This window comes from Eufriesea mexicana, unplaced genomic scaffold, assembly GCF_001483705.2.
Source record: "Eufriesea mexicana isolate 0111107269 unplaced genomic scaffold, ASM148370v2 scaffold5018, whole genome shotgun sequence".
Classification (NCBI taxonomy): Eukaryota; Metazoa; Arthropoda; class Insecta; order Hymenoptera; family Apidae; genus Eufriesea; species Eufriesea mexicana.
Window position 1 is genome coordinate 817,391 of NW_016912973.1, and position 22,489 is coordinate 839,879.

General features: G+C 37.2%; 3 protein-coding genes across 4 annotated transcripts in view; 1 reads left to right on the top strand and 2 right to left on the bottom strand.

Moving 5' to 3' along the window:
• Positions 1–9,484, bottom strand: part of pio (zona pellucida domain-containing protein piopio) — a 47,751-nt gene extending 38,267 nt beyond the window's left edge. Inside the window, exons 1-2 of the mRNA XM_017906068.1 lie at positions 8,873–9,484; positions 6,336–6,373 (exon numbers count right to left, since the gene is read on the bottom strand). Coding sequence (XP_017761557.1) covers positions 6,336–6,371 — 36 coding nt within the window. The 5' untranslated portion in view covers positions 6,372–6,373; positions 8,873–9,484. The remainder of the gene's footprint in view (positions 1–6,335; positions 6,374–8,872) is intronic.
• Positions 9,485–11,149: 1,665 nt separating this feature from the next.
• MTPAP (mitochondrial poly(A) polymerase) lies at positions 11,150–13,671 on the top strand. The gene is made up of 7 exons (XM_017906032.1): positions 11,150–11,276; positions 11,706–11,875; positions 11,970–12,185; positions 12,254–12,472; positions 12,543–12,748; positions 12,809–13,029; positions 13,097–13,671. Exons 1-7 carry the CDS (start codon positions 11,150–11,152, stop codon positions 13,591–13,593), a joined length of 1,656 nt encoding a protein of 551 aa, XP_017761521.1. The 3' UTR covers positions 13,594–13,671.
• Positions 13,672–15,420: 1,749 nt separating this feature from the next.
• LOC108551784 (RING finger protein 207) lies at positions 15,421–20,415 on the bottom strand. Of its 2 annotated transcripts, XM_017906050.1 has the most exons (9): positions 20,363–20,415; positions 19,959–20,198; positions 19,151–19,299; positions 18,265–19,049; positions 17,542–17,886; positions 17,180–17,459; positions 16,735–17,118; positions 15,806–16,074; positions 15,421–15,724 (listed from the first exon to the last, which is right to left on the bottom strand). In XM_017906050.1, exons 2-9 carry the CDS (start codon positions 20,171–20,173, stop codon positions 15,500–15,502), a joined length of 2,652 nt encoding a protein of 883 aa, XP_017761539.1. In that variant the 5' UTR covers positions 20,174–20,198; positions 20,363–20,415; the 3' UTR covers positions 15,421–15,499. The 2 variants fall into 2 exon arrangements, with proteins under 2 accessions (XP_017761539.1, XP_017761538.1); XM_017906049.1 differs by having other exon boundaries at positions 15,421–16,074.
• Positions 20,416–22,489: the final 2,074 nt, after the last annotated feature.

Sequence of the window (22,489 nt, forward strand, 5' to 3'; positions counted from 1 at the left end):
CCGATAATGATCTGTTGGCCACGGAATCTATGACTGATACCCGGATCAAAGAGCGCGTCATCGATGGAAAAGTCTTCGCGAAAATGTCAGACCGAACAAGATTCGTTCGACTCTCTCCAGTATCGCTCGAAGCCTGTATGAATCATGCGATTTCAGAGCTGTGAGGAAACACGAGAGTCCGTTTCTCATCGATTAAACTTGATTATTCGCCACGGGGACTCGTGGAAAACGTGCCGATGGCGTACAGTCTCGAGGACAATTAAAGACACCCGATCTGTCTCCGCACAATGCTAGCATCTTCTCATCAATTAACTTTTACTCGCCAAATTCCACGAGAAAGGCTGTCGTACCTACGGAATTGAATCTCGAAGTTATTGGAAGGACACAGAAAATCACCTCAACGACCGATCCTTTCGATTAATTCTCATTATCGACGCCTCGGTTAGAACTGTTTGCACGAACTGAAATTAACTTGGATCGTAATCGAAAGCGTACAACCTGACGAATAATCGATAACAAGAACAACAAGTTCGATGATTAATTTCACCTGTGAAATCTGAGCTGCTGCTCGTTGTACAAGGTTGTAAATAAGAGACTTAAAGGCGACTGCTTGTATATGGTAAGGCCGATTGGATAATGGAAAGGACGAGCATCATGTTCCAAGCCTAGATCGTTCCTAATTACCCTATCTGCTAAAACATACCATCTTGTAAGAGCGTTCAAAGATTAACTGTGACTAGGTACAAGCATTGTAATTACGAGCCATCGCTGGCCTTATCATTCGCGTAGTAGGAGCTGCCAAGGCGTACTCTATAAATGCAGAGTGGGACGTAAAAAATTGACGATCATCAACAACGACATAAATATTTACGCGATCTTCCATCATTCGTATCCTGTCCCTACCTCTGAAGCAAATTCACGAGGAGCGAGTAAAACTTCCACAGCGGAACAGACGTTCTCCAACGCGGAATGAAGACAGTGAACGAACAAGGGCACTCGAAGCACCTTTTACTCCCTCGACACACTTTTATTTTCCAATCCATGCCAATTTAGGTATCGGCGTTACGTGTAGACTCGCACAACAACTCCACTACGGATTAGGTGAGCGCGTAATAGTTGGAGTTGATCGGTTGCACCGTGTCGATGCAAAGCATTACGTCTGTTCTTTTTCTTGCTCTCAGCCTATGTGGATCGACTTCTTCGTGATGGATTAACGCAACCCTGAACTGGTTTTAATCTGAAGAAAATTGTCACGAACTAACGATGGAGCTATAGCTCGATAACAATGTTCCGTATTAGGAGGTAACTTGCAGCACATAAAATCGCGAGTTGCGTCTCTGAACGGAAAGTGAGAGTTTGCGATACGTTTCTTGCGTCGAAAGCCATGAACACGAAAACGTGTGTATTAGAGAAATTGTCTAATAAACACCGACGTCAACCTTCTTAATGCATATATCGGTGTGCGCCGATGAAAGTGGTTCAACGAGTCAACGGCCATTTCGTACATGCTTGAGTAAGTACTACAAATACTACGAAAGCTATTAAAACGTTCAGACTAGTTTGATTTATTCGAGGAAAGTCATTTTGAAGATAGAATCTTCCAATGAAGTACATGTATCATCCTTGAGACAATTTTTAGCACAGGAATAGTCTCACAGATCAAGACCAACCTATTCGTAGTCACTTGAAGAGGAAAGACTCCCAACTTGGAAAAATCTGAAAGCCGCTATCTCGCAATTTTCCACATCCAACGAATCGTTTCAAAAAATACACAGCTTGATCAATATCATCTGGCCACAGCGTCTCGAATGTAACGCGATAATCCGGAGAGTGAATTTACCCATTTGCGACGCAAGGAAACAAGTGCGTTATCAGTGTACTCTTTCAAAGATAATTGAGAAAAAAGAAAAAGAAGAGAATTTTAAAAATTTCAGCATATATTAGAATCTTCGAGTAAGTACTTAATCTTGGAACACAATCTTCAACACCTCGCAGTCATGTTCGTGTCAAATCGCCTCATTGTAAGGCGTGTCCGAGACGTAGGAGCACAGAACTCGTGTTATAGTGCGGAAGGTTACTTCTCCGAGTTCTATCGGATAGTGGAACTCCCCGAGTCCCATATATGGCTAGAATCTCATACAGAATTCTTAGCTATACGTTTCCACTCACGTCCACTGCATTCAGTCCAATTATACATAATCGCGAGGATGCGATGGAAAATGCAGAGGCAGTTTTGCAGAAAAAAATCCGTGAATACCTCGAGGATGAGACCGATCAAAGTGCAGACCTACTTCTACGGTCGCGCGTTTATGTTTCAAGGATGAGACTTCGGTCGTGACTTGGTACTTACGTGTCAAAGTTTTTTTAAATACCACTTTATACCCTTACTATATTATCATATTCCTGTATTTAACATCTTATTTTACTTTATCGTCGCGTCGATGCCTTGTCGTCACGCATAATTTTCCATTAAAACGAATGAATTATAATTTGTCGTCCTTCGTGAGTGGAAGAACTATGGTTAATGAAGATTTCAAACGGCATCTTTAATCATTCGAAAGACAAATAAATTTCACGCAGAGATGTCTCGCAGTTGTCACCACTGAATGAAATTCTTGTACCGAGTGTTATCTATAATATACCACGCAATTAAACAGAGAACGTGTTACACATCGTCCTCGGAGCATTTGCATAGCGTTCTGTCTTCCGTTTATTTTCAATTTAATGACCCTCGATCTTGATAAAACTTTGATATCTTTCCCTCGCGGCAAAACGATAATTCTACGTCCTCTTTCGAATAGCAGGAAAATATGGTAGACGATGGTTGTAGCGGAAGTAATTTTGGAATATAATTGAACGTGATTCCTCCCATCACACGATGTTGTATCTCTTCCTTCACCCTTACGGATAAATGACGGTGCATAATCATTTTTAAACGCGACCATTAAACTCGGGATATTGTAACTTATTTCTTGTTCGGGAGTTTAATGAGAACATAGAGCCACGTAAGAAACATGCACTGATGAATATTTTCGTGCGTTATAATCTACCTCAGAGCGAGCAAGTTATCAAGTGGATCAATGGGTAATCGGATCGACATAGTCGCGGATCTAGCGTAGGTAGAGGTCTCCTTGAAAACGCCTCCCATCGCGCGATCCTGCTGGCATAACGCAAGTTACATTAGTCATTCGCCTCTACCCGATTGTTATATCCCCTATAAGTATCTCCATGACGTCATTGCCGCGCGCTTTTGGCTAAAATGCATCTCAATCTGCATCAACAGCAATGGGCTTCTCCCGGAGTTCTTTATTTAGACATACCCATGAAGTTTTTTCTCGATGAAGCAATCTCTTGGCCGATAAGTCTCTTAACTTTCGTAAAGAACACGTAAAACGTAGTTTCGTCGAATGGTTCAATCTTCTAAAGTGTTTCGAACATCATAAAATCCTTGAGACCCATTTGTATTAACTGGAAGATAAATCTCTCCCCAATTTCGGCAATCTTTCTAGTACGACTTCAGAGAACATTCTGGAAACAATCGATAGAGGCAGATTCGAGATAATAAACGAGCATTGTTGAGCGTGACATGTCCCTGGCAGAAAAAAGCTATCGAAAGTCGCCGATGTTGCGTGGGTTTAGTCAGAGATTGCAGACTCTCCGTGAAATTCCGCCTTTCAGAAGGACACCCACGCTCTCTTCTTTAACACGTTCCTGTCGCTCATCGAGATAGCCGTTCTGAATTTAAAATTCGGTTTATGTCATTAGATCGGATTTACACGCTCCTAGAAGAACGTCCTTGTGGACTGAGTTACGTAAAGCGATGGGATTCGATGAATCGATGAAAAATTATTTACGCAATGCCCGTTCTAAACTTGGTCGCGTCACTGACGACTTTCTCTCGAGCTAAAACAAACGTGATTTTCTTGACCGTTCCTCGCGATAATGTTCCTCCATGTACATGTCCATAACTAAGAAAATGCAATTACTTTGTCCTTTAGATCAATCTTGAGTTTCAATTCGTAATTCGATCTTTACTAACGCTAAACTCTTTATTAAACGTTCTAATTTTAGGCACTCCTGGAAGACATCTGAACGGATGGTCGTTTAATTATCTTCAGTATCGTATACAATCGTAACTTCGTCACGATATAATTATCGTTGAAAGTAAGCTGTTACGTATCTATTAGACACAATTATCGCTAGAATCGAATAGCAATTATTATAACAGGATTCGAGATGGGCAGATGAGGATTTCAGAAATTTGCTGCATCTCGTTGACATCATTCTTGCATACGTCTTGCATCGATTATGTTGATCACTTATAATGTATCGTGCAAATAAACTTAAAGTTAGACATAAGCATCGTTTTTTAGAGAACAGCGAGGGTTCACTCTCGGTTTACCAGTCTCTTGGTACGTGTGAATTACTCGTAAGGGAGAGTTTTACTGACTTCCGGTATCGATTCTCCTATCGACTTCACGGTGAAACGTTTATGAAAACGAGCTGCAGGGAGCTCTCTGAGATCCTGCGCCGATATTTAAAAGAACACCGTGTAAAGGTGGGTGTGGCTATTCTGTATGGATTCTGTCTCTCTCGCTGGTGTGCAAAACGCTCGTTCAAATATTTGCGAACGCTTCAAAATTTCCATGTACTATAATTTTTATGCGGGAACATGCTCGGTAGATTTTCTCCCGTTCCTTTTCTCCCTTCCTCGTCGTTATTCGGTAAATTTCCAATCTTATACGTCCCTCTCCTTCAACGCGTCTCTTCAGAGACCTTTCGAAACTCATACATTTCGCGGGACGATACTTGGAAGTGCCTTATTTGCATTCCAGATGATCCATCGGTCAGGAATTTTCGTCCATTCTTCCGAAGGACGCTCAGCGTTCTATAAACCTTTGCATCTCCTCGAGAACTTCCAGTTTTTCGCGAGAACCTGCTCCAGACTCTTTCCTTTTTACATATGTAAATGTCCGTAGCATCGAGAGGTAGCGAAGAATTCAACGCTGGGCAAGCGTAACAAGCATCCACTTAGAAATTCGAGTTTCCCGAGTGACGATAACTTCTACCCGAACACTCGCTCGAAACGCTTTCTTCTCTTAAACTTACAATTTCTACCGAGATCGAGATTTTACTTTGCACACGTTCGTACATTCACTATCCAGATCGATGTCTGTTCCAGAGTAGAAAAAGCAAGTTGCACGAGCATGTTGGCATCAAAAACGTATCATTGCCTAGACTTTTAAACCGGAAGCACTCTAAACACCCGCTTGCAGGAATCCTCCGTGGTTCTAATCAGCGTAATTCTAAGTTTTCAGTACAATCACGTTATTAAGCCATGCACGGATCCATGATTGCAACCTTCCGAATGGGTTAACGACATCGAATCCACTCGTCTTTGTCAAGAGAGAACATCGTTTTATTTTACAAGGATGTTCGCTGTGATTATCATAAAAAGAGCAAGTATCTAACACAAATTATCTCGCGCAGCCTTCATTTCGCGATTGCTCTGGCAACAGGAAAGTTCGTAACGCTTGTTAAACACGAATGGAACAAAAACTGTATCACTGCAATCAATACCGTCGTAGATGCCAATGATTCTTTTGGTCGAAACTATCCCGAGGCTTGCAAAAAGCTTGAATATCTCTTATCCTGGCAGAAATATACAGCAACTTTCACGAGTAGTAGAAAAATCAAACTTCTTGCCGACAGATCGTCGCTTGACGACAAATTGTCAGATTTTTCGTATTCGAAAAATGCGATGATATCGTCGAAATGAATCATTGCATTTAAAATTAATGTCGAGGTGAAAAATTGCCGGGCATAAAAAATATTGCAGCCGTCTCGACACAGTTTTCTGGGCAGTCTAGTCGGTTTAGCGGGACGTTGTACCAACAAAGGATTACATAATTCCCCGCATTCCTGGCCAACATACTACGCTCCCCAATCACGCTTATTTTTCGTTCAACACGATACAAGAGAAAGTATCGTACACTGGATTCGTTATAGGTGATCTAAATCGAAATCGAACGGAAACGTACAAACCAGTTGAAATTAAACATCCAGCTGTTTCTTCTCGTGGCGAAAGGTGTCGAATATGTATACATGTATGTCGTAGGGAAATTTCATACTGTAGCATTGGTTTCGTTTATATTCATTTGTATATACTTCATGAGATATGTTTGGAAATACACGTATCAATACAGCTACAAAATCCAAGAAAGAAACCAGGTCGAGTTGCGTCAGCAGTGGAAAGAATTAGGGGTCCATGGTTAACGTAAAAGGGCTGAGACAGTTCAGAGATTGTTAACAATAGATTCTTTCCATTTACTTACCAACAAAAATGCCAGTGCGACCCCTCGCCAGTCCATGGCTAAAATAAAAGAGAAAGTCTTATTAATAACTGGGTCGAACTCCCATGAGTATGATCGACCGTGCAAACGTCTCTAGCGCGAGAACACTTGCAACAAACACGAAGAATCGCACGATTACCCGTATATCTTTTTTGCTTAATACATCCACTCGATATTCTTTACTCGTGTGTCCGATTAAACGTCTCTAACCACAGTTTTTCAGGCTTCGATCCGTGATTCGCTAAGGGTTCAACAGGGCTCTGACACTGAAAAATCATTCTCTATTCCTACGACATTCCCCAAAACGCATAGAGCAGGCTTTTCGGTCATCGTTAAGATCGGTAGCTCACGTAACACATCGAGGTTCGAGATTTTGTACGATTCATGAACACAGGGAACTTCCCTTGCTCTTCCCGCATCGTGATCATACACGGCAACGACAAAGAAAAATCCCAAGCCTCGAAGGATTTCGAGTTTTGGCGAAGGGAAAACGTTTGCGTACTGGTTAGCAGAGCTGTGCCGGGTGGTTCGAGAAAGCGACGCGGTGTTTCGCGAAGGTGGCCGAACATAACGCAACGTTCACTTTTTCGAGCAATAGGAGAGGCCGGTGCACGGAACAGGAACGACCTCGAGCACACTGGACCACCGTGCTTGACCGTAGCCCTTCCACGCGGGCGCCATTTTCACTGCGCGACGGTCCGCTTACGATTTTCGATTGCACATGACGTCGCGACGGCACGAATCGCGGGATTTTACGAGGCTGGTCGATCGACATCCCGCGAGGTTCTGCCACCTTTCCACCTTTTCTCGCCACGGCCAGGAAAGTCAGGCTCGTACCTCGTGAGTTGATGCACTTGGGAACCCAGGGCCGTACGATTCTCTACCTTTCACTTTCTCCTTGTCACGCGGAAATTTATTTCTCTTTGGCTTTTCGTCGTTTGCATTTCAGAAAGAAAAAAAGTTACCCGTCGATTACGATGGAAATATCTTCGTATTGTTCTTTTTACATAACCTATTTGCTTTTTCCATAATCACCACCTTTCGTGGATAATCTTTTACTCTTTCGCGCATTTTGAGATCGCTGTTTTGCCTTCGCGTCTTGACATCCGCGCAGATCGTGAGTATAGAAAGAGTACAAAGCGGTGCCCACGTCATGGCATACCGGGCATTGAAGTCACCGGTGACTTCTGTCGCGTAAGACGGATTGTAGTCTATACGCGTGCTTTCGCGCTGTTACGAAACTCCAATATTTATAAGTAAAACAATAGTCATTAGATAATCCCGACACCATTTCGTGGAAAAAGACCAGTGTTTTAACGTTTTAACCCCAGCGAGAATGTTAATTACCTCATCCACTGTTTATAACTCGCTAAAATATCTAAGATCCTTGTCCACGTATACTTGATATACCCCGGTTGTTAATTCTCGGACTAAAAGAACGAGTGAACGTGAACAATCCTTGGCGCCTGCATATTTGGTCAGCAGTGCCACCTACAAGGATGAACGAGCCTTGTACCCGTTTTCGTGTAGTTCCATTGCATAACGCCGTTTCATTAAACCGACTATGAAGTCCACGTTATACCCATTCAGCCGTTGGCTGTTTGCCCCTCCATTTTCCGTGCGTGTCTCCGCAGCATGCTCGAGAAAGGAAACGGTTGCTTCCACGCTGTTGGCGCAGCTGTCAGCCGTTCTCGCGTTACACCCCTCTGCCCAACCACTTTTTCAAACGTATCTGCACACCTCCCTCGCGTCCCATAGGTATTCTCGTGGAACGGTATTGGCATCGAGGTCGAAATCATGCTTCTACGTCGGGAATTTACGAACGAAATACCAACACTACGACCGGATATAAATTCCCAAGTGTAGAAACGATTTTCGGGGCGTCACGCGGCGTAGGCAACGAGTCTGCGACGATTTTTGAGAAATTTGGCAAAGAACTTGGCATAGCGCGCGTGCCAGGTAGTAATCGAGAAGCAGAAGAGAGTTCTTACGACTTTCGACGCGTGATTTTTAAACGATTTCTTGGATGAATTCGGTAGAATTGATTAACCGACCGCGAAGTAAACGTTTGCAAATTAGATTTCATCGAAGAGGAAACGCATCTTCATGATATATGCGCACTCGCTTTTGACGACCTTAAGAATGGAGAACTATTTAAATCGCGTAATTTCCCTACTTTTTGGCTTATTAATTTTCCGTTTCTTTCTTTTTTCACCTATTGACAGTAAGTTAATAATTCGTAGATCTTCCGTGCTAGAAGATATTACTCCATCTTGGTGTTATTGCGATTAAAGACGTAAAACCCAAAGAGTTTAACAGGCTTTTAACTCTGTATTCCCGTGCGACTCCATCTGATAGAACGAATACATTAGGCAAATCGAGTAAATGTATCATTTTGTAGAATTACTCGTAAGAATGCTTACTTTACAAGGTAATCGTGCGACAAAATTGTAATTGTCGATAGCATTGAGATAGTGTTAGCGACAAGTATCGAGTAGTTAATTACTGAGATATCTCACCTGTCGGATCAGACCGGTTCACCACCAAAAATTATTCCAATCACCGACGACTCGCGATACCCGGTTGTCTTCGACCGGCAATCTCGCCAATGAAATAACCGATCGTTTTTTCACTGTAGTTGCGAAACAGCAAGTCGAAGGAGCAAACGGGAGAAAAAAAGAAGAAAGGGAAAAGTCAAAGAGGATCGCGAGAATCGCTTTTTAAATAGCACCGGAATTCGTCGTAATCACCAGTTCGATCTGCCTCGTGGATCCGGCTCGTTCATCATTAACACTTCCGGTAGTACACGAGACTCGTCAAATAGCGTCGAAAACGCGTTCTCGCCGGCCATAAAGTCCATTTCACGCACGTCGACATCCCCAAATCGTGGATGATCCCTCGATGACGCTTCTTCTCGGTCATTTACGAGACTCGAAGTCTCTACAATTCAGCTCGTGTTCACCAGCGGAGAGACGACGATCATTGTTGCCTTCTCGTGCTATAGAATTGTACGCTATTCTCGCAACTGATATTGTCATTCAGGTATCTCTTATTCCGAGGTAGAGTTAAATTTTCTTAAAAATTTTCTTTTTCTAAAGATAGGACTTCAATTTGGCGGATTTCTTTTGGGATTCTGCTTGCTTTATTATTATTAAAAGCAAGATGTTCGTTTTTCTTTTCTTTTTTTTCAAAATAGACCGACTTCCACCGCGAATATTCCCATACTCTGTCAGACTATTCTCTTCGCGTGTTTTATTATCGCCACTGCACCACACACCTGCCGGCGGTTCGTTGCTCTGGAAAGAAGCAGTCGAGCATGGAGAGAGTCAAGTAATAGAGAAATCTCCTGCGATCGACGCGAGGCTCGAAACTGCACTGCTCTTCGTCCTCTCTGCACGGTCCCTGTTACCTCTGTCTTCCCCTCACAAACAAACGATGGCGAACCGTCTAGAGGTGAGAGGGGGAGAACTATGGAGAGAAGCAATGATATGCGCTACGGATTGAAAAAACAGAGACAGATGGTTTTCGTTTGTGAAGAAAGGAGGACCGATAAAGCAAATAAATTTAAGGAGAACATAGGAAAAGAATAGCTCTGGTTATTTCTTGTAAAATAGTGGAAATGAAATAGAACGTGTGGTGTTAATATTCGCTTTTGTATTAAAGAAAATATGACCTAAAGAAAGATACGAGAGAATGAACACTAGAGAAACAGAGAAAAACAACTTGTAATAATCTACGGAATATTTGAGCGATCAACCGATAGAGTGCGACACCAGAGCGTTTCTAGAACCATGAACGACGAATTGATTACAAATTTCTGTGAACGAAATTTTAATATTGAAATAATTTGAGTAATCCATCCTATTACTTGATTCGAAATGCATTCCTACTTTACAAATACTTTTAATATTATTTTATAGTATCCTCTATACCTTTAATACAAACTTGAAAATTCTGAGCTGAAAAACATATAAATTGAAAAATTTAAGAACAGCTTTGATACTTTCGTATTAAGAATACAAGACTTTTATGTGTTTGGAAAGCATGCAGCGAAACTAAAATCTTTTGTTCGCAATGTACCTTAATACCGTTGCTAGCGATAAGATATTCGCGAAAAAGGGGTAGAAGAAATGAAGTAAAAGAAGGAAAACGTCTACATGTATTAAAATGAAAAGGATAGGTTAAACTTACGTCATCGCCTGGGTTAGAAGCTACACCGCGTTTCTCTTGAGAAGTATAAAGAAATTTTTGCAACTTTCCTAGTACAAATACATGTTACTTCTTGTCACTATATACATTCTTTTAATATTATCATGTAATAATAAATTTTACGTAAACTTACTCGCATATAGGTTGAAGATTTTCATAATATTAACTTTCCAAGAGAATGAAATTTCTAATACATATGATACATATACATATATGGTAATCAAAAATATGAATTAAAATCATTTACAAAATGACTTTAATATTATTTTGTTATATCATATTTACTGCATAAATCTACGACATAAAATCATATTTCAATAATTCGAATAGTTTTATCGACATAATTACACATCAATTTTGTTTCCTTTTAGTCATAAAATTTTCTTTTAGTTAGAATGTGAGTACTCTGTTACATTTATTCCAAATCAAATTTATTTAATGAATTAATATGTGACATTTAATTGATTATTTTTACATATTAAATATCATACTTTTGACCGACCAACGTAACGAATGTACAATCGGTAATTTACCGATATGTAGCTACACTACAAGTACCACATGCTTTAGACTAAAATAAGTTAAAAATGGCGCTTGTACGTTGTGTTAATACAAATTTTGGTTTTGTGTTAAATACATCTTATTGTAAATGTATAAAATATATAAAAAGGCTTATAATGAATAACAGTTGTAAAACAGAAGATATCAGTTACAGTATGCTTGAATTTAAAAAATTCTTATTACCATAACCTCATTCACAAAGTTTTTGTCATTTAATAGTTATATTTTTTCTTCTCTTATTTTATTTATAAATTTGTTCCTAACTTCATATTAATTATACTTTATTAATTATTATTAATACTACAGTAATTATACTACAGTCATTGTTTATCACATTCATTAAAGACTTTTTACTAGTTTAAATTTTAATATTAAATATTATATTATATAATTGAAAAGTATGCAATATTTAAGAAAAGATTATGATTAACTGTACAAACTACCGCAAAAAAATATTATAGTTAATCTCATATTTAAATTACTTATATTTAACCTATGATAACAAATATTAATATTATAATAGATATTATTTAATAAATATTAGTAATCAAAGCAAAATAAAATATGAAATATATTTTGTAGATATATCTGTAAAATCATTCAAACAAATGATTAGCCTTAGAGAACTAGAAGCAAAGAAGAGTATTTTAGTAAATGTAGGTAATAGAAAGCATTGTGATCAATTTATAAATTTATGTAGCAAGTATGTGAAGATTAATAATGTATATCGTTATTCTACCAGAAAAAATGAAGTAGGTACAATTTCTTACGATTTTCATAATTCTTTAAAAATTATATATAGTACTTAATAAATAATTTCTGTAAACATTTTATATCATATTGTAGAAGTATATGTTATTGGAATTAAACTCATTAACGGAGGTGCAGCAAATTAAATCTATGTGTATAAATGATATCACCCAAAATGATATTTATGTTAAATCAAATGTATTATCATATAAAGATAAAAATACTTCATATATTACGAAACAAGGACTAAATACCATTTACAAAATATTGGAACCAGAAGATTTAAAAAATATATTAGAAAAACAGAAATCTGTACTGTATTATCATACTAAATTAAAAATAAATTACATACTGTAATACAAAGAGTTTTAATATTTTAGGTATCAATGCAAATGGTTACTCTTTATAATACATTGAAAATTACAGATTTAGACATAAGGCTAAGATTTTTTATTGCACATCAGACTGCAGTCTACTTAAAGAAATTGTTTACCAATATCTGTATAATGCCATTTGGATCATCTGTTAATGGTTTTGGTCAAATAGGATGTGATCTTGATTTATTATGTACAACTCAGGAAAATTACATTACACCTAGTGTAAGTGTAAAGACATCATCAATCTTTTTCTAGCTATATAAAAACTGACTTTAATAAATTCTGATTTCAGCAAAACAAATTCCATTTTATGGCAGTATCTGTTAATACTAAAAATCTAATCAGGCAAAAACAATTCTTAGAAACAGTAGGTACAGTAATGAATATGTGTATTCCCGAAATTGGAAATGTAAGAAAAATTCTCCGAGCTCGAGTTCCTATAATTAAATTTTCTTACTTAGCTACTGATACAGAATGTGACCTCTGTAACTCAAACACGTATGTAACAAATGCTTTTTGTTTTGTGACATGTGATTTCTTTTAATATTATTTGCTTAGGTCTGCATTAGAAATGTCGAAAGCATTATATACATATGGACTGATGGACTGGCGCATTAAGCCACTTGTTTGCACTATACGTACATGGGCAAGAAAGATGCTCATAACAAAGGAAATTCCAGGTTCATGGATAACAAATTATTCTCTTACTATGTTAGTTTTATTTTATTTACAAGTGGAAAAAATATTACCTTCTTTAAATATTATAGAGTTTAACACAGGTAAATAGGTACAATAAAAGTATTTCTTGTGCGTGTATTATATTAAAATTCATATTTTTGTTTGCAGAAAATATTACTCCAAAATTCCAACTACAATGTACACATAACCAGTTGTCGGTTAATAAGACAATGCATAACAATGAGGAATCTTTGTATAAACTATTGCATGGTTTTTTTCAATACTACAATTCATTCAATTTTGACAAACATGCAATTTGCATACGAGAAGCAAAAATTAAGACAAAATCAAATGTATCACCTATGTATATTTATAATCCATACAATTATGATTTAAATATCAGTCAAAACATTAATGAGAGTGAATTAAAATATATGAAAGATCACATTCAGAAAGCCTTAAAATTATTAAATACAGAGGATTGCACTATTTTGAATCTATTAGGGTTATCGAAAACGAAAACAACATCTACATGTACATTAATTCCCCACAATCATAATGTGAAGAGTGATAAAAATTATAGCAATAATGAAAAACAAAGTAATAACAAATCGATTGCAAATGAAATCGACATTGTCACTGTGAGAACAAAAGAAAAAATGTGAACAGATAATTGTAAATATAATGTCATCATAAGTTAATTGATACGCAATTTTATATATTTCATCTTATTTGTAAGAATATTCCCCTCTTTGTAAATTTTAAAATAATTATAAGTTCAATCCATTCAGTCAGTATTTTACTGAGGCTTTTACTAAAATTCCAAAATAAGAAATAAACCAATGTATTAATAATGTGAAATAAATCATATAAAAAATATTTTTAAATATACTATTAATATGATATATAATATAAATATGCATATATAAAGATAGACTTTAGTAAAACCAATTCATTAAATAATAATTAAAATATCTATCAATAATTGAACAATATTTATGCTTTATAACTTGTATATTTCTCTATTATCGACAATTCGACATTTTTCATACATAATTAGTCGTGTACATTCACTATGGTTATAATTCATTATGATCTGTACAAAGATCATAATCATGTTAATCCTTTAACGATCATGTTATTTTTCACGAGGAACCTTCGTTTTTCATCGTAAAAGCTGTATGCTTTTCGCGACACAACCATTTTAAACATTTGACACACGTGTATGTTATTGTAAAAACATTTATCACAATCATACACCTATGCAATTGGAGCATAACCGGAGACGATGGGTCCTCGTGCATTTGACAAATTACAAGTACACTTGTAATTAGGCTATCTTTTTTGTCAGGACAAGCTACTGTCGCTTCGTTTTCTCATGTACAATCGATAATTCCTCCATCATTTAATTATAGAGATTCGGTAATACGCTGTATAAAGTACCTTCGACTTACTATATATAAATTCTAATTTTTACGAATTAATTTTGATCATTTAATTTATAAAATTCATTCTTCATAATCCAATTCTAAGCCCAAGTTAAAGAAAATGCACGATTTGAGCAGCTAGGAAAATTATTTCCTTTCTTTCTTTTCTTCTTCTCCTTTTTCCTCTTCTTCGTAGTAATAATAATAGCATTAATTAAATCCTAACTCTGTATATACCCACATGTAATTAATCGACGTTTTCCTCTAACCCTAATTCGAACCTCTGAATGCTTACACATCACATAAGGGCTGCATTAACAGTAAGAGTACCATTCATAAATTTCATTTTTTCTTTTTCTTTGTTATGTATGTATATATAATATGTATACTTCTTTTACGTATTATTTTACTATTGGCAGCGATATTATGACCTTCGGCGCTTTAAAGTGCAATCAAAATGCCATTCGATAAAAAATTGAGGACTGCTCTATGTTGAAGGCTAGTTGACCCTGAAACAACTCTGACTAGACATACATGGGAGTAGAAGTTACTCGACTAATTATATAAGATGATTATACAAACGTTGAAAATACTTTTTGGTCCAGACCGAAAAATAAAACATTCGAAAAATTTACGATGGTTCGTAACAATAATAACATGCAGTTGTCGAAGGTGCTTTCATCGGTGGCAGTTTATAGCAATAAACGAGATATAATTTGTAAAATCATCTTCGTCTGTAGTATTATATACATCATACGAAATGCCCTTTCTTTTTATTATGATACTTCTAATAAAACGTTCAAAATACTCGGAAAAAGATCCTCGTAATACCATTTTGTGCAACAGTATCTTCTTTCTTCTAATAACAATGTGTTATCGTTCAACAAGGTACAGTCCTTTGTTAATACTTTCTCCAATGTATGCTAGACATTTTTAGAGGGTACCGACTACCATCCCGGACAGTCAAACGCAGTTAAACTATCCTGAACAACCTAGTAAATACTTTTATTTTAATTTCATTTACTTTCTACTTATCATCTACTTTTGCACTTTGACAATCCGGGCTGGATACCTCTTGAAAAAAGCTCCTTAGAACCTTCACCATGGCTCTTCCTCGAACAAAACTAACCGAGTATTTGTTATTTTAGTTTGTCTTACTCTTCCGGTGATGGCGATGTTGGTGTACATGACGATGATGCAGATGCGACCTGGTCTCTTGCACAGCCGCCACCAGTGTTCTTACCGTTTCCTCGTGTCCCTCGAAACTGTCCGTTTTCTTCAGCTGGCTAAGGGACGAGGCAGCACCTTCGCTGGTCGTTACGCTGCGTTTGCTTTTTGGCCGTGGAAATGTTTCCCAGGAACGCTGCTTCTGTACCAGAAACGACGACTTCGGTGTAGGCCTGATCAAAAGTACCAATGTTTTCCTGGGATCCTGCGCGGATTGACCTACCGTCCCATCGACGATGCTCGATCGCCTGCTTCCTGAGCCGGTGGTACTCAAACTGTCGCAGCTTGCACGTCGGCGCCTTCTCACCTCCACGGAGGCCTTCTCATCCGCATAAAACACGTCCTCTGAGTCACTGGCTGGATAGACCTTGCTTCCCTTGCCTATAGTAATTGATTGTTCGTCCGGAACCGCATGTACCTCAGCTTGGACACGCTTCTTGGCCTCCCCCGTGCTGGATGCCTCCGAAATTCGTTGATATTCTCCTTCTTCTCCTGCTAGAAGTATGTGAATGATATAAATGAATAAATTAGGATGATAAAATCAAATACATCGCATCATGCGTCCTCCTCTGAGAAATGAATTATGTTAATGCTTTAAATAAAGAATCAATTTTAATGTAATTTACTCAATGATTGCCATAAAAAAGGGCAATAATATTAGAATACATGGTTTGCAAGTGATGTTTGGAGCAAGAGATTTAAACGATATATTTAATTGAAGCGTGCATTTGCTGATACAATATTATAATTGTAATTTTAATAATATTTCAAGCGAAAAAAATTCTTCAATCGTATAATTTCAAAAAGCATGGAAAAATTATCCAGTATATTATTGATATCAATTACATCGTTTTAAGTATATAATGCACATATTTGACCTAAAACGAACCACGATGTTCATCGACTTATACCTTTATTAAATAACCGGTATAATTTTAAATAAGAATAACATTTGGCCACACTCGTCATTCCTGAGTTGGGCGCGATAGTATAATAATTCTTATGTACATTTATCAGGGTTTTATTTACATCGATATAAATGCTATCTACATAATCCTCTGAATTATCATCAAAGTATCATTCCAAGCATCAGACTTCTTTTTATCAGTGCTATTTACTCGTACATACAATCCATCACAGATCTACTCTTACCAGTCGTATGCGACTGTGGTTGCTGAGAATCCGTACACCTCTCCGGTTGATCAAGTCCTTCAGCAGAATTATCTCCACTACCACCTTTCAAAGATCGATACAAAGAACGCATTTTGCCAGCAGACCAGTGACCATGCGGTGTCATAGGCTTTGTACTATCGGGCGACTTCCTCGGTCGTCGACTCTGACTACGATCACGACTCTCCTCTCTCCCTGGTGATTTTTTACGATCTTCTTTACTCCTAGCTTTCTCGATCAATTGACTAAGCACTCCCCTTTTTGGATCCGAAGACTTGACCGTTCCATAGACGATAATATTTCCGCTCGAGTCTAAGGCAGCTTCAACATTAGCAGGAGTACGACATCGTGGTACTTCTTTCGTTTCTAAATAAAAAAAAAACATACGTAATCTTGAAATTGAAGTGTTATGAAATGAAAAAAATACCTTTCATATAAAGTGCATTATCTGCACTAGTGGCTGTAGTACGGGAGTGTCGATGATCTTTGGTTGGTGCTTGGGTCTGGGGTTGCGATGATTCCTGCATATGTAAGCGTGCCAAGTGCAGTAATGCCTGCAAATGCTGATTATTGGCTACATCAGAAGCTGTCATGCTTACTTCACCAGCAGTGACTCCAGTCGCAAAGGATTTTACAAATGGTTCTAATTGTTGAGCAAGATTCTGTAATTGTTTTACCTGATTCCTCAACGATAGAATATCATCCATCTAAACGAACGAAAAAGTTATTAATCCATGTATCTCCAAAAAAAATATTTGAGCTTTATCAATGATAAAACCTAATCAATACCTGAGAATGGAATATTTCTTTTTCTATGCGAATTCTACATAATTGTTCGTCCCAAAATGTATCAAACACATTTCTAGCGCGGTCTAATTCCAGCTGATAATGTTCTAATTGTTGTTCTAGCACTCGACAATCTCTCGCCACCTGTTCATAACGTGTGCCCAACGGAGGTGTGTTGGCTCTTCTCAGAAGCGTTACATCGCGCTGTAACTCCTCTAAACGTTCCTTCACAGTGAGCAACTGTTGATTCAATTCCTTCAGCTGAGTATCAAATGTTCGGCAGTGACTGGAAAACGATCCACCGTCTGTTCCGCTTTTGGCCGAAATCCTCTGAGCAGACTTGCTGCTCTGCTTGGAAAAAAATGTCTTACGTAAACGGCGAGTCATTCTTTTTTAACACGTCAGACGTGTATATGGATATATACGGGTCTGAATAAACTGATACTGACTACCACATCATCGGCTAAGAAACTAACAAGAAACAAAACGTTTTCACGTCTGTCGAAAACAGTCAATTTGCTACAAGAATGACTGTATTCTAATCTGGCTACTAACTACCACCATACGATTAAGTACAAGCCACATCATATATCGAGTAAAATCCTGTAAACAAAAATACTTACACAGAAGTGTGCGCGAGAAATGCAATGAAAAAGAAACTTGTAATATGAACGTAAAGATGGAATTCGTAATCGACAGGTGGCCAGTCTAAATGCATCTAGATACCTGAATCACTGGCGGATCTTGTTGAGCCATCGTGTGAGTTTGATCATATAAAGATTCCTTCGGGGTTTGTGCCTGACCGATGTACGGTTGTAAAGCGCGAGCAAATTCATTCTTATAATTAGTCTTCAAATGTGCAGTCAACAAGGGCGGCTTTGATGGATATCCTAATTGTGCGACTCGAATAAGTCGTTCCAGCATTGGATGAGCTAGCTCAAGAAACTGATATTTTGTTGCACCGCTGGTAAAAACAGTACTCAGCACTATGTGCATTTGCAGTACAGGAAGTGCGCTACTTAATGAAAGCATCTGGCTGCGAACCATCCTTTCCTTTGTCTCAATTTGTCGCTGCAGTTCCGTCAGGACACTTCCATGCGTCTTCGATATAGCCTCCTGCATTCCCTGACAAAAGGAATTCAATGCTCTTTTTTCAGAATCCAAACTATGTCGCAATTCATCAAGTTGAGATTTTAAAGCCAGCACTCCATCTTGCACGCCAACTTGCAGTTCACAGATAGAATTAACAGCTCGTTCCAACTTCTTCGATGCCTGCTGCCAAGCACTTTCAATGTCGACACAGTGAAGTCTAGCATCTGCAGGTATGTCGCGAACACAAGTAGCGCAAAGCATGCACTTGGCACTTTGGCTATACATTATGTATTGTTCTCCATGGGTGGGACAACGACGTTGGGTGTCTTTGGCACATTTACTCATGTGCAATACCTCGTGTGTAGAAAACATCTTTGCACGGTGAGTGTGCTCTCTGCAGTCTGTACACAATGCTTGTCCTGTATTTAAAAAGAATTTGAAGTTCCTCAAGCACATAGTATCACTTTCTAATAATAAACATAAGATAACAAAATATAATATTGTTACATTTGCTACATACCACATGTAGTACAAAAAAACATAGTAGACTTGTCACGCTTATCACAGTTGGCACAAGGTGGATTCTCAGAGTTTGCTAACTCAACTAGCTGACGTATCAATTGATCGGGTGGTGGAAGTTGTGCACCATCTTTCAGCTGTGTCTGTTGCCTATGTACATCAATATATTTTAGATTTGTGAAAACAGGATATAATTGAAAGTATTAAAACTTTAGTAATGATGGAAGAGATATTTTGAGTCTAGGAAACAAATATTATTATAAACTACAACCTAAAGTATATTCTAATGATACATAGAAAGAAAAATATTTCAAGGGATTGTCATAACAAAAGAAAATGATATAATTAAATAGAATTAAAGAATTTCATCCTCCACAATAAATCGGATACACACGTACTTTACAATATATGGATATGTATAAACTAGATATTTGTAAGGGAGAAATGATTTGCAAGTGACACATATAATAGAAATATATCCATATATTGATTTTTATCCTTGTTTCAGTAATATTAATCAAGATATATTATACCCACATAATCTACAACGATATAAAAATAATTTAGATGCCACATATCTTTAAATCCAAAATTGTTGAAGCAAAAATGTATGGAGCAAAAATTCATTATAGAAAAAATGTTGACTAATGTATAAGAAATTTTCTTATCGTAATTGGACAGACATTTATACAAAGATAGATGCTATAGTAGGAAATATAAAAACATACACTTAGTAGCCGAACCTAACCCAGACCTGGGATCGTCACCCACCCTAAAAACACCATGCAATAACAGTCGTTGTTATCTACCCGCAGAAGGGACAGGAGACCTTTCCTTCAAGGTGAGGGCCACGGATGCAGCGGGCACAAAAGGTGTGAAAGCAGGATAGCAGACAAGGCTCGTTGTAATAATTGTGACAGATGCCGCAGATGAGAGGATTCCTAAGCCCACCACCAGTCACGCTTGTACCATCATTTTCGCTGACGTCGACACCGTCGACCGTCGTCTCAGCCGAGTTCGCCATCGTCGGCCAAACCAACGGCGGCCACCTGGAAACCAGAATCCAGATCGTGCTTCACCGATGATCTCGTCAGTATTTTCCTTCATTTTTTGTTTCTTTACGATTACTTCACGTTCACAAATTTGTTACGATTTAATAAAATTAGGTAAAATCAATATGCAACTGCTTGAAACCATCGGAAAGAATGTTTACCCTAAGACCGTTGGCCCGCCCGCCGCAGAAAACCCTGATAGGTACTTTATCGGCTCGTCATTCTGACGTAGTATGGTGGGCGCAAACCCCCAGTTTGCGCCTGACGATCAACTCTGACGTCACTGAAGTACCACAATCTCACCCCCTCCACTAGGTATGGTACGTACATGGTGAAAAGGGGACAGGCTGCTGCTGCTGCTACGTGGTAAGGGTGCACCGGTCTGCACACAAGGTAAATGTGACGTAAGTGTGCAGGGATGGTGATGCACGTAAGTATATACATATATCCACTAACAACAGATATTTGATCCTCTTCCTTGCAATTTTTCTAACAATTTGATAATTCCCATAAACTGTTTAGAAATCTTAAAAATTTTAATGATCTACGCAGTCTAGAGTCTTATTTAAATCCTAATAATTTTTAAAAATCTTGTATCTAGTGAATAGGAAAGAAAATATAAGCAAACAAAATATCTAACTTCTAGAGCACAGTTGCTTTTTATATGAGTATAGAATAAAAATAATTGTATTGTTCTAAACAATAATTTAATGATTGAAATGAATTTCATTCATCATTTATATATAAATTCTTAACATTCACTCGAATGTTGCAAGACAGCAATCGATAATGTATCATTAGGTAATAAAAGGTATTCTAAAAATTATATGTAATGAAATTCCAGATAATAAATGAGTTTTATCACATATTTCATAAATTCAAAGTAACTTCTAACACATTATCAACAGCTAGAAATGCATGTGGTAGTGCTTGGGTTAGATCTATATGCGTGCGAACACCTTCCCTTCAGCACCGCCATTACCTCGTTTTCTGCACTCCTGCAGGGACCTACATATGCGCTAATATACTAAGAGAATCATTCACATACTGTATCATGGCCAGTTTCAGGCACGGTTTAATTAAAGATGACCGATAATTTGATATTTGTGAGAGATATGTTTTGCATATCAACCTGCTTCTTTTTTTGTAATTAAGTTTTGTATGATCCTCTTTTATAGAAATGTTATAAAGTTCGATTAAATCTTCGAAAGGAAGTCGTGACTAACACAAGTGATAAACATTTTAAAAAGGAAATGTTGGTCAATGTGCATCAGTATAGTTTTCCCCTAGATCAGAAGGGCATGAAATATAGCATAATTCAAAAGAAACGAAACATAATTAAAATTATAGCTTATTTTTGACGATCCAGTTGAATTAGTGAGAATAAAGTAGAAGAAAGGCATTTTGCAGGGGCAAAGTAAAATAATATTAATGATAAAATGGAAGAATGATATGTTTATTTACCTAAAATATCAAAAAATTTTTGCAAAAGGTAATGAATGATACAGTCTCTATGAATAATAGGTACACTATAATAATGTTAACTTTGCATACAATTTATTAATTTTCTATAGTTAATCTATTTATGAATATATTTTGGATGACACAAATTTGCTACATGGTAGCGTATTCGATAGGCTTCTCTGAAAAAGATATCAACCAAAAACAATATTAGGATGATCTTTAATGTTGACCAGACGATAAAATATATATTGGTAACCCATAAGCGGGATTTTGCCGCCACGTTGCTATTGTTCGTACATCTAGCTACGTCAGGGCCGTAGTCATGCGTAATCGACATCAAAATCATTGTCCAGTAGATCTCATTTTTTATATGCATAACATATATATGTTTTCATATACTTTTTTATACTAATCGCAAAATTATAAGAAATTTCTCTAAATCAGCCAAAATTTGAAACAGTTTCATTATTCGATACACAAATACCAATGACTTTTCTATATAAAGTTGTGAAAAATAAACTTCCACCTAACATTTCAGATAAGGATAAATCCTCTAACCTGTTTTTACTTTTCGTGTAATATTCATTTTAGACAAAATTACGGAGATAATAAAAATATTTTGACATACGTACACATATCATAGAAATTTATCATATGGAAATTCTAATGCGATTATAACTTACAAAAAATGTATAAATTATGAAATTTATCCTTATTAATAGATTGAAAGTGTTATTAACAAATTGCATAAGGCATAAAAATATTACATATAAATGCATCATGGAAATTTATATTCTAAGATCATAAATAAAGTTTATTAATTA

Bases quoted from the DNA above. Each gene is read 5' to 3' on its own strand.
- MTPAP (XM_017906032.1), top strand. From the start codon at position 11,150: ATGGCGCTTGTACGTTGTGTTAATACAAATTTTGGTTTTGTGTTAAAT. The intron at 12,749-12,808 runs GTATGTAACAAA...TTATTTGCTTAG, and splicing joins GACCTCTGTAACTCAAACAC to GTCTGCATTAGAAATGTCGA. The intron at 13,030-13,096 runs GTAAATAGGTAC...TTTTGTTTGCAG, and splicing joins TATTATAGAGTTTAACACAG to AAAATATTACTCCAAAATTC.
- LOC108551784 (XM_017906049.1), bottom strand. From the start codon at position 20,173: ATGGCGAACTCGGCTGAGACGACGGTCGACGGTGTCGACGTCAGCGAA. The intron at 17,460-17,541 runs GTATTGATTAGG...TCGTTCGTTTAG, and splicing joins AAGAAATATTCCATTCTCAG to ATGGATGATATTCTATCGTT. The intron at 16,075-16,734 runs GTAAGAGTAGAT...TACTTCTAGCAG, and splicing joins ACCACAGTCGCATACGACTG to GAGAAGAAGGAGAATATCAA.